At 33.6% G+C, this 17055-nt stretch overlaps 1 protein-coding gene across 1 annotated transcript; it reads left to right on the top strand.

The window, feature by feature from the left end:
• The first annotated feature begins 6782 nt into the window (after positions 1-6782).
• On the top strand, positions 6783-14324 carry LOC128218814 (uncharacterized). Its single transcript, XM_052926528.1, has 2 exons — positions 6783-6988; positions 9809-14324. Exon 2 carries the CDS (start codon positions 9809-9811, stop codon positions 10778-10780), a length of 972 nt encoding a protein of 323 aa, XP_052782488.1. The 5' UTR covers positions 6783-6988; the 3' UTR covers positions 10781-14324.
• Positions 14325-17055: the final 2731 nt, after the last annotated feature.

Genomic DNA, 17055 nt, shown 5'->3' with positions numbered 1-17055 from the left:
TACATTGGTTGGTTGGGTCAAGGTCAAGGTCGCTATTACATCAATTAGCAACAAGAGATATCTTTAAAAAAGATTCTCGGCCGTGGTAAACCAGCAGGATGACTAGAGCCAGAATTGTTTGAATGTTCGACATGTAATAGAGATTGTTTTTGGTTTAATTGTTATTGGGTAATCTCTGAGTCAGTGCAGCTTTCTGAAAGGAATATCATAACCATGCACAGTATTACAGAGTATTGCAATGTTTGAATAAATACGTGTTATTTTTCAATATAGAAATGTTTTCACCGCTTAAAAGGTAACGAAATGGCAGATGCTGTATTAATAGATTTATTGTAGGGCGTCAGTATATATATATATATATGACAGCCAGTTTGCGTGTGGCCTTCAACTAAACGCTCTTATAAAATATAAAAATATCAACTGAAATAACATGTCCTTATAAAGTTATTACTCAACAAACTAATGGTATAAAATGAATCAAAAATTAACTCTTCATTTCACAAATACGCATTCCCTTTTTCATCTTTATGGTCAGCAATTTGTCAGCAGTATCTTTCCATTTCTATATCGTCAGCTTATTGGTCAGCTGTTAAGCACGACTCGAAATGACGTTGTTTTCAAGTAAGTCTCAATGCAAGGATAGAAAACAGAGCAGGGCCGAATTACACCAAAAACAAGTCTGAATACAATGTGAAAAAAAAATCGCGGGGAATTCTAATTCTTCAACTTTTAAATATTCATAAATTTAAAGATCTCGTTTCCGATTATCCTTTGAATTTCACATGAAGTCAGTGTTATTTCAGACGGCCTAACGGCCGAAAATACGGCTCAATATCTTTAGATAGAAATTATGAATAGTGATAAACCTTATTGTTCAGCAAGTTCATGTGATGGTGTATGATGAACCTGCTAACTGTTGCATGCAGCTGGTATGGCGCAATTTGTTAACAGCATTTTATTAATGTCTTTTTACCTTCTCTTTATCTTAAATTTAATTAAATCGTATGAGATAAATATTCCAAATCGCAAACCACAAAAACTGCGCCAGGACAGGCGGACTTGTGGCAGCCAAATGTAAATTCGCCATTTGTGGTTGAGTATTCAGACGGAGTGATTTCGGATGGAAAATTGGCAAATCGAAAAGTGACCTTTCAGGTTTGTTTATTTTCTTTATCACTTCTTCTGAGTGGCGATGTTTCACTTAATTATTATATGAATAATTGCATTTTTTAAATACAATTGTATGCAAAGATCATTCATTTTTAATATGCTCTACTTGTCAACACTGGATTTATAAAAAAAAGCGTTCTCAACTCATGGAAAGAAAATATCAAGATCTGAAATTAGCATTAAAGATAAACCTATCTGTTACTTCATTTACATGTCCGCTATGTGCATATGCCCAAATATAATCATTGCTATCATTTTTCATACTTATTTGTTTATCCCCACCCCAAAAAATATCCACTCAGCTACCAGATGGACGAGGATCAACCGCAACTGACCAGAGTTTTTTTGGATATAAATGACTCCTTTCACCCAATTCCAGATCATAAAGAAGACTGGCTACAACCTGGCGAGGACACAACAGCGGACACCACAAACCGTACGAGTATTGATTCTATATTATATTGCAGCACGAACAGTGAGTCTTCAGACTTATTTGACATAGTCAAAGCTCTACTAAATGAAAACAATGAACGTCCGGTTCTAAGCTACCTTAATTTTAACAGCATACGAAACGAATTCTATGAAATTCGTGAAACTTCTTGATGACAAACATTTAGATCCGCTCGTAATTGCTGAAGCCGAACTGGATGACAGCTTCAACAACAACCATTTCATCGCAGACGGATACAAGTTGAAAAAACGCAATCGCAACTGCCATGGTGGAGGATTGATGGGCTTCGCAAGAGGTTTTCTCCTCTTCAAACACCGAATGAACCTGGAAAATGACCAACTCAAAAGTGTCTGATATAAACTGTCACTCCAGAGGCGTAGATTGGGTATTCTGTACTTGTATCACATACCGTCTATGTCAGATACAGACTTTGAAAATTATACCTTTAAGTGTTTGAACACAATGATGATACCTTTTGAATATATCATCAGCTAGGAAAGGTTTAAATAATGACTTACTGACAAGAGATAAATGTAAACCTCTTCATAATATTTGTGATAACTTCAGCCTGGAAAATACTTTCTCTTAACATACATGTTTTTTTTTAAACTGCAGGCCCATACTTATTGATTCATCCACAGCAGTGTAAAGTATTTTGTATGTGAAACTGTCAACCTAATAACTTTAATGCCAACCACCACAGCGACAAGTATTAGACAGCAATGTGAGCCATTTATGAAAAAGAAGGTCTCTTATAGGTCATACAAAACATTTTCTGAACATCTTTGCCATGTACCGTTCCATCTTTTGAAACAGGTCATTGACGAGCATGCCCCAGTAAAGTAAACAAAACAAAAAAGGAATCCCCCACCTTCTATGAACTCTAGGTGCCGTAAACTTATTTACAAGACTCGTCAAGCAAGAAACACCTGTTACAGAAATTAGAACATGACAAACTGGTAAAGCTGCACAAATTTCAGAAATCTTAAAACCAAATTCAAAAGAGAATCTATACTGTAGCTTTTTATTTCCAAGAACGGAGTAGTTGGAAATCCAAATCTAAAGACATTTGGTCGATTTAACCTTTCCTCTCACAGAAATCTACAAATAAATCGAATAACTGAATAATACGCAAAGACAGGTTGAACATAGAAAATATGGTTTCTGTTCAAAAGCTGTTATCAAATAATATATACTCATTTCACATTGAAAGAGCGGGAACTATTGTAATGTCTTGAACTGAGTTTAAAGATAAATACCATATACTTGATTAAATACAGGAAACTTGCCAAATATCAGATGCTTTTCATTTCACCCCGGTCCCTGATACAGTTATTAGAAAATATATTGTTAGGTTAAATCCAACAAAAGCAACTGGGACAAATCCGATTCCTCCCAATATCATCACTACTGGCAAAGATTCTTTAATTTATAATCTGCTTATGAATCTAATTATTGTAACCAGTTGACAAGACTCTGATCTTACAATATAAATTTTCATATCGACTATTGAAAAAACGGCACAAACACAAAGTCATAGTTAATAATGTATTTGCTAATTCGAATTTGATCGAGTTGCAAATAAATTGACCATAAATAAATCAATCAACAAAACAAATACGTATAAATCCATCAATAAGTTACAAATCAACAAGAAATTTGTTTAAGTAGGCACATCAAATTTCACCACCCAAGCAAGCCGCCAACAAAAGCCCAAACAAAGCAACATAGAATAAAACAAATAAATATAAAGCAACAGACATAAAAGCAAATCGTAACAACACTATTAATTTTAATGCTTCTATTTTTTTCATGCAACATAGTATTCACACATTATTTTGTAAGAGTCTGCTAAATGCTAACCTGGAAATATAACAAACTATGTTACATCATAATCCAAATATTTATTTCTTTTCTAACTCCTGTACAATAAACATCGAAATTTTAACTTTATCAGCAATCGAACATCGAAATAGGTTTTGTAAGCGTCCAAACGCCAGTCCCCATAAGTTGTATGATATCTGACGGTAAACCAAGTCTAAAAGCCAATGTAGCCATCCCTCTTCTAAAGGAATTCGTTGAAAACTTTTCCTCATCTAAACCAGTTTGATTAATGTTTTTCTTCAACACTCCCATAAAACAATGGTAAAATATAGGCTGACCTGACTTTAATAAAAATAAAGGCTGATCTGGTTCTCTTTTAACATCTTTCAACATATAAGTAAAGGCTCGTTCTGGACATAAACTAGAATCTATCATAACAGATAATCGCATGCCTAAAATTATATCCAGTCTGAATAGTCTTAGACCATTTAAAATACACCTATAACCCATTCTCCGCCACTTCTACATCTCTTGCTAATAAAATGTTTGGACCTTTTAATTTTCTTTTTTACTATAAGGAACCAGATTTAACTTTCTTGCTGATAGGAAAAAATGCAAACAAAATGAGACAGCAATATACTATATCATCACAATTTGATAAATCAAATACCTCCAGAAAATTCTTTAAATTAACTGGTGTACTAGGCTCCGCTCTTTAAACTTCAAAAGCAATGACCCATAAACATCAATACAGCAAAACCATTAGTGAAGGTATATTACGCAGTAAAATATTGAATATTTAAAGGTAAACTAAAGGTAAGCAAAAGACCCATCCGAATATGACCAATGAAATCATAAGCCAAGGATAATTTCCAGGTCACCAGCACTTTATGTTTTGATATGCGAAAAAGCAGCTAAACGACTGAATATCCTTCAACGACTAAGCAAATATATGTCAATCAATAATAAGCTTATTATTTATAAGACTTTTATCAGATACAATTACCTTCATGTTATTTGGCTTTTTATAAGCAAGGCCAACACAGAATACATAGACAAAATTCAATACACAGCTTTAAAAAATGTCTTTAATGATAACAACTCAACTTAGGAAATTCTTCTTCATAAAGTTAAATTGCCAATTTAACATCTGGGCATTGTACGATGCATCGCTATTGACACTTACAAACGTCTGATCGGTATCTCACCTGAATATATTCACCTTGTAGCATTTAGGGCAGGTAATTTTAATCTCAGATATGAAAACCACCGAGTAAATGTGCCATCAGTGAGAACATCTAAATATGTGAAAAACTATTTCCGGCCAGGTATGGACCAGCCTCCCAAAAGAAATATAGTACTCTCAAAACTACTTTGAATATAGATTGCTGATCCACACCTTGACAGGTCTCTCTTGAAAATGCTAAATATGTTAATAATCTTTTTCCAAAGATTTTTTAGCAAACTAAACACAAAAAAGTATTTATAACATTTTTACCAACTACACTACAATACCATGCTTTATGTTCCAAGTACATACTGCTACTTACAATCTTGCTGTTTAATATGTATGCTATTAGTATCCTAAATTATACTATTGACAGAGCATACCATTTTACAGTGGAATGTCAACTAGTGGAAAAGGGCGCGTGTGGACTAACCTTACAACCGGGAAAACTAGTTGATGTTATCATTGTATGCAGTGCTCTAATCCATCCTACTTTTTGAAATTGTTTGCATGAATATAATAAGAATCGGCCTTTGTAAATAGTTTTTCTATACGTATCTTATTCAAAGCTGCTTTTTTTCCAGGTCACCAGTTCATCATTAACCTTTGTTATATTGTGTATGTTTGTTATTCCTGTCGAAAAATAGTTCATTGAGCTAATGTTTCTAGTTATCATATACCCGACTTTAAATAGATTATTGTATCTTGCGTCTTTATGGGATTACATTTGGGGTCAGTGGGACAATGACAAGGTCGCTGTTACAAAACCAGAATAAAAATGGTAATAATACTGCATGTAGCAAACTATTGTGAAGACAAACATTGGAATTGCAATTACTTAAGTTGGTTCAAAGTTGTATAGCGATGAAAATTTGCATGTAGCTTACGCTTTATTTAAAAATGATTTAGTGGTCCATATGACCAGCATTTTTCACAGCTTATAAGTTATATCTGGGGGTTTTTATATATTACCAAGAAGTTTGTTTTTTCGTTTAGGAAAGAAAGTCTGAGTACCCTTTGTACTGGTTTGGGCAAGTAATCCAAACAATTTCTTTTATAAATATTGATATGTCATCTCGTAAACACAGAATATACTTGAGTTTAAAGCGTGTCCTGAACTTTTAAGACTTAAATTAATCGAATAGGTTAGATAACACCCTTTTATTGTTAGTACAGTTTATTAAATTTCGCTGACTTTATGATAAACTTCACCTTCTTTGATTACTCTTAACTAAATGTAGCAATTAGTTTTTAAGCAGTAGATATTTTTTATCTTTCTCTATTGATCAATTACGGTATATTTTTTTTGTTTTACTCTGCGCTGTATTTTTAGAACTAAGTAAATTGCAACTTAACGTTATTTATTTCTGTTTTGTTCAAATGTGAACTAACTGAATTCATATGTTTGTACTCAGAACAACGCCGAAAAATCCTAATGTAGACATCTCAATATTACTTTGGTCAGTGATACTAATTTGACAGTCAGACTGCTTGACATTTTAATAAATTAGAAACAAATCAAACCTACACAACTTTCACGAAAATTAAGGGATGCCAGCCGTCTCCACTTTTTGCAAGGATAGGTCACTGCGTAGCAGACTGCATATGCACATTATTTCTCTAAACAAGTTTAACAGTCAAATCAAGGCATTCAGACGACAATAACAAAATGAATGGTTAATGTGGAAACAAGATTTGTTTTGTTTTTAAAAAAGGACAGAAACGGCCAGTGAAAACGCTCAGACTCCGGACCATGGACTGAATAAAAGAACCTTTGGGCAAAAGCCTATTTTTCAACTAAGCTGTAGCTGTTGGTCTTAATAATCAGATTGTTCTAAACACTGTAAATACCATAGATTAAACACCAACAAGTTAAAACATGTTTTATTTTGTTCTTATTCCTTTTCAAAAATGTACTCGAACGGAAATTCGGGTACGTCCTTCTACAAACATGCGACATAATGATTAATTCAATAACAATGCGTTAGAAGCGTTTCTTGGCACTCTTAACGATATGAAGATGTTTTGGGATTACGCCATTACCAATTTTTAACCTATGTATGCAGAAGATATACCTGCATATACTTGGCACTTGCAGTATGTGCAGTTTGTTCCAGTCATTGTTTATCAGCTTTTCACTTCATTTCTAACGTTTAAGCCATGATCAATCTCTAGAGTGCACGAGCCTAAGGTTTAACGATTTTAAATATTTCCATTTGATTATTTCAATATTTGTTGAACCTTAAACAAATATCAAAATATTATTGGATTACAGAATTCTTGTATTAAAGGATATTAGGATTTGGCAAGTCACGGTAAGTTTATAAGCACATTTAATAGCGGGATGTAAATACGATACAAGATCTCTCTGAGCACGTAGAGCTCAGGGTGAGCGCTTCCCATCGCCTACCGTTTGTCGTCCGTCTGGCCGTTGTCCGTCATCAAACAACATCTCCTCCTAAATTGCCTGTCGAATTAAGATGAATCTTTGTTTTTTTCTTGGATGGGGCTCTTTCAAAATTGTGCAAAGGATGGATTTCATGCAGGAGTCTGGTTGCCATGGAAAATCAAACATATAAAAATATTATTGCGGCCTAGAGCTTAGATAATGTGTTCTTCTACCAGGTTGTTCAACGTTTGCCCCCTTTTCGAAAACCTCAAGGCCAAGACCTTAGATATTTAGTATGCATGTGTAGTTCCCTATCAAATTTGTTGAAATCGTGCAGCTGGGGTCTTATCAAAGAACAAAAATAGTATTGTCTGAGACCGCTAAATTCATATTCTTAGTATTGTATGTGTAATCATACAGTTGCCCCCCATCATTTGTTTTTAAATTATTCGCCTGGGGACAAGACTGATCATACCCTTAGAATCACAAGTTTTCTATATACTTATATGGGTAAATGTTTGAAGATCTTCTTTTCTGAGACTGCTAGGATAAGACAGTTGATATTTTGTATGAATCATCATAAAGTGGTCTTCTATCAACTTTGTTCAAATCGTGTACCTGGGATGACAACTGGAGCATACTTGAGGTCACAAGTTCTATATAGACTTATATATAAGATTATTTTTTTCGAAACATTCTTGTCTAAAACAACTGGGCTAAGACCTTAATATGTTGTATGTAGTATCATACAGTGTTCCTCCAGATTATGCCTTCTAATGTCCTCATACCATAGGAAGTTATCTAAATTTATTGTAAATGACTACCTTAACAGACGAACTATAATGTACTCTTAATTTTATACCTGATAATTTTATATTGCTCTTGGAAAGTACCTTGTATCTGAAATATCGGTTTTGTTAAGATAATAGTCAATTTATGTTATATAGCACATTATGTTACTTACATTACACTTTAAATATAGTGTCTTATAGACCTAACGGGTCGAGTGCAAATGTTTGTATATATGTTATTATTACTCTGTTGGAATTCCACATGCCACAATGATAAACAATTTACATACTTACTTATATTTACAATTCAAGAACAGAAAGGGTTCATATAAAATACTTGAATTACACTTGACTTACGTTTTTTAGAATTTCCCATGTTCTTCTTTAGTCCTTCAAGTCTGTCTTACTGTTCGTGAACTAAAGGTCTTGAACTGTGATAAAGAAATATTTAATGACAGTTCATGAACAGTTCATATGTGACATTAAAAGTTAATACTTTCAAGAACAACATTGCACAGGGGTAGTGAGGTGTCCCTTTCAATATGCTTTGTCGGAAAGAAACCTTAAAAACATGTAAAGGTCAAGAAGAATTAAATCATATTCTCTCCATCAGATGAACAATTTTCGACATAAAAGTGAAACGATTGTGGAACTACACACGTTGGTTGCAATTGCTTGTCAAAAAGCGGTTTCATTATCTTCCTAGTTGAATCTGATTTGCGATTTATATTTTGGATGAAAGAACATTTAAACCCATCTAGCATCCAAAACAATGGTGAACTTGCCAAAACATACAAACCATGCAGTACTTTTGCGTTCTCTATGTGTTACACCATATGTCAGCTTAATTTGTTTGTAAAACAGGCAAAGACTGCTTTAAAAGCTCTTATTACTCGAACAATTTAACCGAAACAAAGACAAATTGACAACTTTTCAAGAGCACTCCTGACTTCGGGAAGGGACATTTGATTTCAACAGGTGGTGTCCCTATCAGGAGGGTCCCATGAAAATATAGTTATTGACTACCTGTGTTACTTGCAAGCTGGACTTGGATTGTTTTTATGTTAATGTGAATAGAAATTTATTTTTAGCATGGTTATCAGTTTCTCTTAAATCACTGTATGCCTCAAAATATTTCTTCTAAGATTACATCTTTTGGTCAGGGTGTAAATTACAGGATTGGTTGGCAGTTTCCTCCCATTGTAAATGGGCCCGAGTCCTTTCTGATTGCGAAAAAGACTCATTTCGACTTAAATTGAGAATTCTATATTGCATGAGAATTGAGCTAAAGAATGCTTTTAAAATCAACAACAAATACAAGGGAATGTGAAAGAATTTTTCTGTAAGAATGCAACAAATCTGCCGTACAAAAGTGGTATGAGGTTCCATTTTTTAATAGAATAAAACAAATTTAGAAAAAAGTCCCTTTTAGGGAAAATGTACATGTTAAAGCATTTGAAATAGGCCGAACATCGGTTAGTGTTACTTGTAGTTACAAATAAACTTTACCTAAACTGACCAAATAATTAGTTAGAAATATACCTTCAAACGATTTATTAGCTGGTGAGATGGCTACGTTCTTAAGTTTGGAAAAGAGACCTTAGATATAGGGGCTCATATGCAGATTTTTAGAAAGAACTAGTTAAGCTCCGCAAGTTGGTATAGTCTCATTCAAATACAGGGGTTCATATGCGAATTTTAGATTGTTACGTTCTGGAGTTTAAATATTAATCTCATTTAGATACATGGATTTATATGCAGAATTTAGACTTTCTGGAGTACTGGAAATATTCGGCTTAAGGAGTACCTTGTTGGTTTGTCAGTGGCATAGGCTTTGCTGATGTTTCTGATATAATAAATACGCTGGATATCAGTACCAGTACCTGAGCCGCACATAGCTTTGAGGAAAACTTATTCGTTTACTATTGTAACAGTATCTTAATTAATTATTGCAGATGGATAACGACATACTGCAAACCATTCAACTGAAAATGAGGGATGTTCTCGAAACAGATCCAGAAATTTTCTGCAGGTTTTTACTGCTTCAGTGCAACGAAGACGAAATAATGACATATATTCGATCCCTTATAATGCAATTTGGTCATGATGCTTTGTTTAAAAGTATAGTAATGCGTCTAATGGAAGATGATAAGAAATCAGAAAATGATGCGAAGTTAAGGGAAATAGTGGAATACATATGGAACAATTTCATGATGGATGACACAGAAGTTGAGAAAAATAGTGTTCAGGAATGGGCTCTTGCAATACCTGGCAACAGTATTTTATCTAGTATGCAATTTAGCTTTGTAAACACGGTCAAACGTCTTTCCACGGCACAGTTTAGCAGCTTACAAGTATATCTACAATCATTTCAAGGAACAGGTAGACTGCAAAACGCTGTTCAAATAGCGAGAAAATGCAAATCCGTTGTGAAAGTTGACTTGGTTGTTTGTTCTCTTGCTTTTGATGTCATACAAAATATAAAGCGTTGGTGGAAAGGTGAAATTTCAGAAACTAGATGCGTTAAAAACATACTGGACTGTGGCTTATCAGTTGCAGCTGGAATTGTTGGTGGCATAGGAGGGGAAGTGGTTGGTATGGGATTTGGCAGCATGATCGCTGGTCCTGTCGGTGGAGTTATTGGGGCTATAGCAGGGGCTGTCGTAGGTAGTGCCTGTGCTTTAACTGGAGCTCAAGTGTTGGCCGATCGTTTAACCCAATGGATCTTCGGTCTTCCGAAATCTGAGGCTCTGGCAAACGCGTACCTTTTTCTCAGATTGCCTCCATCAAGCTCTAACAGTGAAATAAACACGCAATATCGAAAGCTTGCTTTGCAGTATCATCCTGACAAAGGTGGCGACAAGGACAAATGGACACAACTTCAGTACTCATTGGCTGTGATACGTGAAGCTAGGAGAGAACAATAGAACTAAAATATTAATTAAAATCTAATTGGTTTATGATGTTAAACTCTACAGCAACATGAACAACAACAACAAAGATTGGTAATCAACAACCGTACACATAGAAATGACAAGTGAGTCATATGCTTAAATAGAAAGAGTGGTTACTTTTAATTCCTAATAAATCAATATATTTCTCTTCTCGAAATTACTTTTGTTGTGGTTGTTTGGGGAATAAACAACATGTTGATATTGTAACTTTTACTATGGTTAATTTCCTAATTAATCAATATATTTCTGCTACTCGAAATTACTTTTGTTGTGGTTGTCTTGGTAATTTACAATATGTTGATATTGCTACATGTGCTTTCTTACGATCTGTTGATATTTTGTATCTTTTTATCTTTTTTGAATGTTCTTTGTTGTTTGTTACATGACTAGTTTTGTTATTTGCGATAAATATTAGGTTAAAACAAGAACACGTATTGATAATGGATTACTTGTGTACAAGAGGAAACATTTTGACGTCAGTATTGAATTCATTTCAATACGCATTACCATGGGTGTGACGTCATTTATCAACGTCGCTTGTGCAATTGGCTAGATGTGATTTCTACGCTTCCTTTTAAAACAAATCAACATATGATGTTTGGAAAATAATCAAGAGGTTTCTTTCAATGATAAGATATGAAAAGTTCATTTTCTAGCGTTACAGGGCTGCCTCAAAATAACGCTCTAGTTTGAACCTTTGATTATACTTATTTTTTTAAAAAGCTTCTGCTCAAATTTCATGCTAAATTATATCAAGCATATTACGTTTAATTGTAATTGCATGTGATTTTAAAGAGTGAAGAACGGGTTTCGTCAAGCGATTTTGTTTATGTGCGTGGTGTGTTAGTAAGTGCGTCCGGACTTAACCTTGTCCGGGCTGTACCTTGGCAATGCATTATATGATTTTCAAAGAAGTCGCGTTTCGTGCATAAGTCCAATGTCGTACCTTAAAAGTCATGGAGGTACTTTGTCCGGTCTGTATCTTGAGCATGTCTTGTTACTCTTAGAGGTCAAAGGTTAGAATATGTTTCAGAATATGTTTCGACGGGCTAGTTTACAAAAGCGTTTATAGCTGCTGTATTGAAAATATTATTATTTTCCGCTTGAATTTACAAAATTGTTAATTGAGAAACTCGAGTAAGTAAAATAATCGAATATAAAAAAATGTTGAAAAAATTGTTATCAGCATGACATATTTGAGTGAGTCCCTTTAAAGCTGCACTCTCACAGATTTACCGTTTTTCCAACCTTTTTATTGTTTGTCTTGGAATTAGCAATTTTTTGCGTAAATATCTGCAAACTAGTGATAAAAGACTGATGACAAAAGATCAGATCGAAGATTTTCATATTTCCGCTCCAAAATTGATGTTTTATGCATTTTTCTTAAACCGTAAGTAGCGGTTTCAGCCATAAACTATTAAATTTGGAATTTAAATATGAAAAGGCGTAATTATATTTGGAAATTTCAAATCGTGTCCGTAAAATCATACCATGATCAAGTATAGAAACATATTCGGTAACTTGTCGATTTTTGGAAAAAGGCAGAACAATGTTTCCAATATCACTAACAAGTAGTTTCGGTAACCAGGCAAACTTTCATGGTGTATTCGTTGTCCATGTGTGTTTCTGTACGTCTTGAATACGTAAAAGGGGTATAACAAAATGTTGAAAGTTCATTATTAATTTTTCTATTCAACAATAGTTATATGTTGACTCGGTTCTGACGGCCTGACGGAACAGAAACTTTAGTTTTTATATCAATTTTCAAAATATAAATCACGCCTTAAAGAAACAATTGTATTCAAAATTAAAGGTTACCAGAAAAAATTAGAAATTTAACCATTTTATATAATTGTTCATTATAACGAATAAATGTTCATCTTTCAACGTTTATAAATGAACGATAAAAAAGTGCAACGCTGTCGTTTTTATGTATTACTCTCGGTTTCACTTTTGAACCAATTATGCATTCAACTGTCAATCCAAACAGTACATATACATGTTTTTAAGGTCTTGGGTGCTGGCAATGTGAACAAATTATCACAACTTTTTAACCATCGTATCGTTGTATTTTTAACATTCAATCATCAAATGTACACTATACCCAATTAGCACCATGCGTAATGCTTATTTTATAATGCTATTTTTTTTAGATATGCTGCTCGTTACTATTGCATATATTTTTACTGATATGTCCTGATGTTGAAATTTCCACATGTTTACGAAATGTGAATATGTTTTTTAATCATTATTTGGGTGTGTATTTTTCTTTTTGAGTTTTGTTGTTTGCAATATATCTTTGGGTTAAAACAAGAACTCTTTTTGATAAAGGTTAACATTTCTATCCTGCAGAAAATAATAATTTGACACCAATTATCAACATGGCTTGTTCTATTTTCTGATGATTGGCAAACAGTTTTTTTTCTACGTTGTTTTTATCTAACAAATGAAGTTAAGAGTTACTCATTCACGTATTATACGGTCAAGCATAAAACAACCATTTCGTGCGAAATTTTCACAATGATGAAACATTGTTAAGGTTCAAGTATCTGAAGTAAGTCAAATAGTTGAACTTGATTTTTAGCTCGATTATTCGACGAATAAGGAGAGCTATACTACTCACCCTAGCGTCGGCGTCCGCGTCAGTGTCGGCGTCACACCTTGGTTAAGGTTTTGAATGTAAGCACCTTTAAGTCATTATCTCGGTAAATACATCATTTATTGCATTGAAAATTTAGATATGTATTCCCAACTATCTAACCTACTAAATAAATGAAGTTAGATAACACTTTTCTGAATATAAAGCAATTTATGGGCCTCTATTGTTTGACTTAGAAGTTCTGGTTAAGCCTAGGTTTTGCATGTAAGCACACATAGGTTAATATCTCAGCAATATCCAGTAGGAAATGTCAAAAATTGCATGATTTTATTATTGTTTTGTTCAACATCAATTTTAGTTTATATTTTTCTGTGCATAACCACCAATTCACTGTATATCCCATCAACTGAAAGGAACTTTAAACAATGTTCCGCTGTAATTGAGGAAAATATGGTTACTCTTGCAATAATGTATACAACCTATAATCCTTTAAATAATGTATTGCATGTTATTTCCATCAAGTCTGTATTTCCTTTGAGGCTGAATGTTGCCTTCCGACGTAGTATATATGACGTAATTTATCACGTGGTATACACACACTGTTTTATACGTCCCTTGTTTAAAAGTAATCAAATGGACTTATGGCAGGCTCAATTTTGATACAGCCCATTTCTTAAGTAAAACATAGATTTATGCAATTAACCTCTTTCCCACAACAAAAGTAGATAACTGAAATAAAACCATGAAGATCCCACAGTTTGTTGACTTCTTCTTGATTTAAAATTTGATGTTTCCGATAATTTGTGCAAGCAAAATAGTCAAAGAGCTGCCTCTGTATGCTCCTGAAGAGTTGTTCGAAATAGTCAGCAAACATGATTTGCTGGTATGTGACAATTGCTCCTGAAGTGCTTATTATAATTTGAAAGTTAATATAAACAAATGAATTCTTGACAATGCTAGTCAATTTACTACACCACAAAATACCTAACCACGACACTGTTCTTAAATGGTCTTAAAAATGTTTGTTTAAGTTAACATCCCCAAAATTATAAGGCAGGTTAGGTAGGGATTTTATTAAAAAAACAATACGCCAGTGTGGCAATGCCGCATTTAAGCCATATTTTTAATTTGACGATGCAAATTTGCAAACCTTAAGGATTTGAGCTAGTGACCTAGTATTTTTAACCAAAAAGACCCATATTTATACTTATCGGAGATATCGTTCATACAAATAACCTGATCAACAAAAATTATTCCATATGTGTGAGGAAAAATGAACGTTTTATAAATATATCAGCTTTTCAAATAAGATCTGTCCCAGAGACCTAGTTTTTGACCCTAGATGACACACTTTATAATCTTTCATGTACACAAATATTTTTAAAGTTAATTAATATGCACATTTTTGAAAAAATATGTGTAGATATTAAATTCATGACTTTGATATGTGTTTATAAGATAGCAATTGAATTTAGTTGTTGACTAATATTGATTTGGTTTGGTAAGCATAGATTTTTTTATGACATCGGGAAAAATATTTCCTAAGCTTTGACCTAGTGAACTAGGTTTTGATATTAGGTGACCCATATTCACAAATGTTTAAGACAACATGTAGACAAATATTCTGACCAAGTTTCATAAAGATTTGACAAAAATTAATTAATTTTCATCTCCGTGGAATTCTTTCTCCTAAAATTTGACCTTGTGACCTAGATTTTGACTGGGGATGACCCATATTAAAGAACTTTCAAGATATTATGCAGACAAATATTCTGACCAAGTTTCATAGAGATTTGACAAAAATTGTTCAATTTATGACGTGGAAAGATTTTCTTAAGATTTGACCTATTGACCTAGAATTTGACCCGGGATGACCGATATAAAAAATAAGCAAGATATTATGCAGACAAATTTTCTGACCAAGTTTCATCAAGATATGAAAAAAATGTTGAATTTATGATGTGGAAATATTTTTTCCTAAGGTTTGACCTAGTGACCTTGATTTTGGCCCGGGTTGACCCATATTAAAAATATGCAAGATATAATGCAGAAAAGCATTCTGACCATGTTTCATCAAGATTTGATAAAAATTGTTGAATGTATTAACGTGAAATATTTCTTCTAAGGATTTGACCTAGTTTTTGACTATAGATGACCCATACGCATATATATTCAAGAAAACATGCCGACAAATAGTCAGACCATGTTTGATAACCATTGGATAAAAAAATTATTACATAAAATGAAAACTTTAACGCAGAATTGTTAACGCCCGCCTGCCCAACTGCCCGCCTGGTTTTCGCCATTCTATAACCTGTAATTTTTTTATGAAAAATCTGGCTAAAAATCAAATATGCTGTATGTTGTCATTTTCTTGCAAACAGCACTAATTCTTGCCAATGTCACTTATATATAACTGTTGTTACTGAGCTATATAATGTCAACAATTAATGAGAGATGATGTTCAAAAAAAATACTAAAGTCGGCCGGGTTACCTTAAACAAACACTTTTTTGTCTTAAGAGTTGTGGTTATTGTTTTGTTTTACAGAAAAAGATTATATATTTCATGAAGAACAAATGTTTTATTTAATTTGACATTTTGTTTATTTTTGGAGAACTTCACCATGATTATCATCACATATAAATCTGGATATAATGTTCAAACTTTCAAAGTATCATATCTGCTTTTGATATACCCTTTTTTCTAAGTACCATCCACTTTAATACAAAATCAAACTTGTTTTAAATACTTCAAAAGTGGTCACTTTTAGAAGGTAACCATTGTCATTAAGTTTCATGAATATTGGAGCACACAGTAAACCACTAGAAAATGTCATTTATTAAACCTAGATTCTTGCCCGCTGTATAATTCCCTGCTTGGTTTAGGAGATAATGGTTCAAGGTGGCTAGAGATTTGTCGAGGGTAGTGCTTGTCCATAACAGCCTTTCTACCCATACCGAAATTGTTGGTCAAGTGACACATCAAGATCTGTTTCTTCAGCGACTCTTTGTATGGATAGGTCTTTTTATTCACTGGGTATACTGGAGGATAATATTGCCATCATCTACATTTTGTTTCATGCTCTGTTTAGTCTGCAAATAAAACAAAAAATGTTTCATTTACAGAATAAGATTTCATCACATCAATACACTCGTGGAGTTTTAAAACCAAAAGCCAAAAAAGTTATATACAATTTTAAAGTTAAAACACCCCCTCTTTGTAGATTATGGTCGAGGTAGCATGTTTCAGTTGCATACTCTTAACAATCATAATCAAATTCCTGACATTGTGGTGCTTCAAAACATGGTGTATGACAAATCTCTCACGTTCTTACCTGTATTTCCCATTCCAAATGATTGTTGTGGTCAATTGCTGGTATGGGGTTTATTATGCGGTACACTGGTAGCAAGTTGGAAAACCGCGCCGAACATTACATTGGAATGTGCTGGTTGAAGCCTTCAAGGTCAGCTGTACTTCTGAAAGAAGTATACATTTTACTAAAGTTGCTGGGAATTGGCAGGCAGTCATAACAGATATAAAATCTGGTTTAAAGGCACTCAGCTGAGGCCAAAACATTTCACATTAAATCACACACATCTGCACACACAAATATCTGCACGCATGTACACACACACGCACACACACAT

This window comes from Mya arenaria, chromosome 15 (genome assembly GCF_026914265.1).
Source record: "Mya arenaria isolate MELC-2E11 chromosome 15, ASM2691426v1".
Taxonomy (NCBI): domain Eukaryota; kingdom Metazoa; phylum Mollusca; class Bivalvia; order Myida; family Myidae; genus Mya; species Mya arenaria.
The sequence above is the reverse complement of the archived record's forward strand: the minus strand, read 5'-3'. Positions and strand labels throughout refer to the sequence as shown.

Excerpts from the sequence above, each read along its gene's own strand:
- LOC128218814 (XM_052926528.1), top strand. The coding sequence starts at position 9,809 with ATGGATAACGACATACTGCAAACCATTCAACTGAAAATGAGGGATGTT.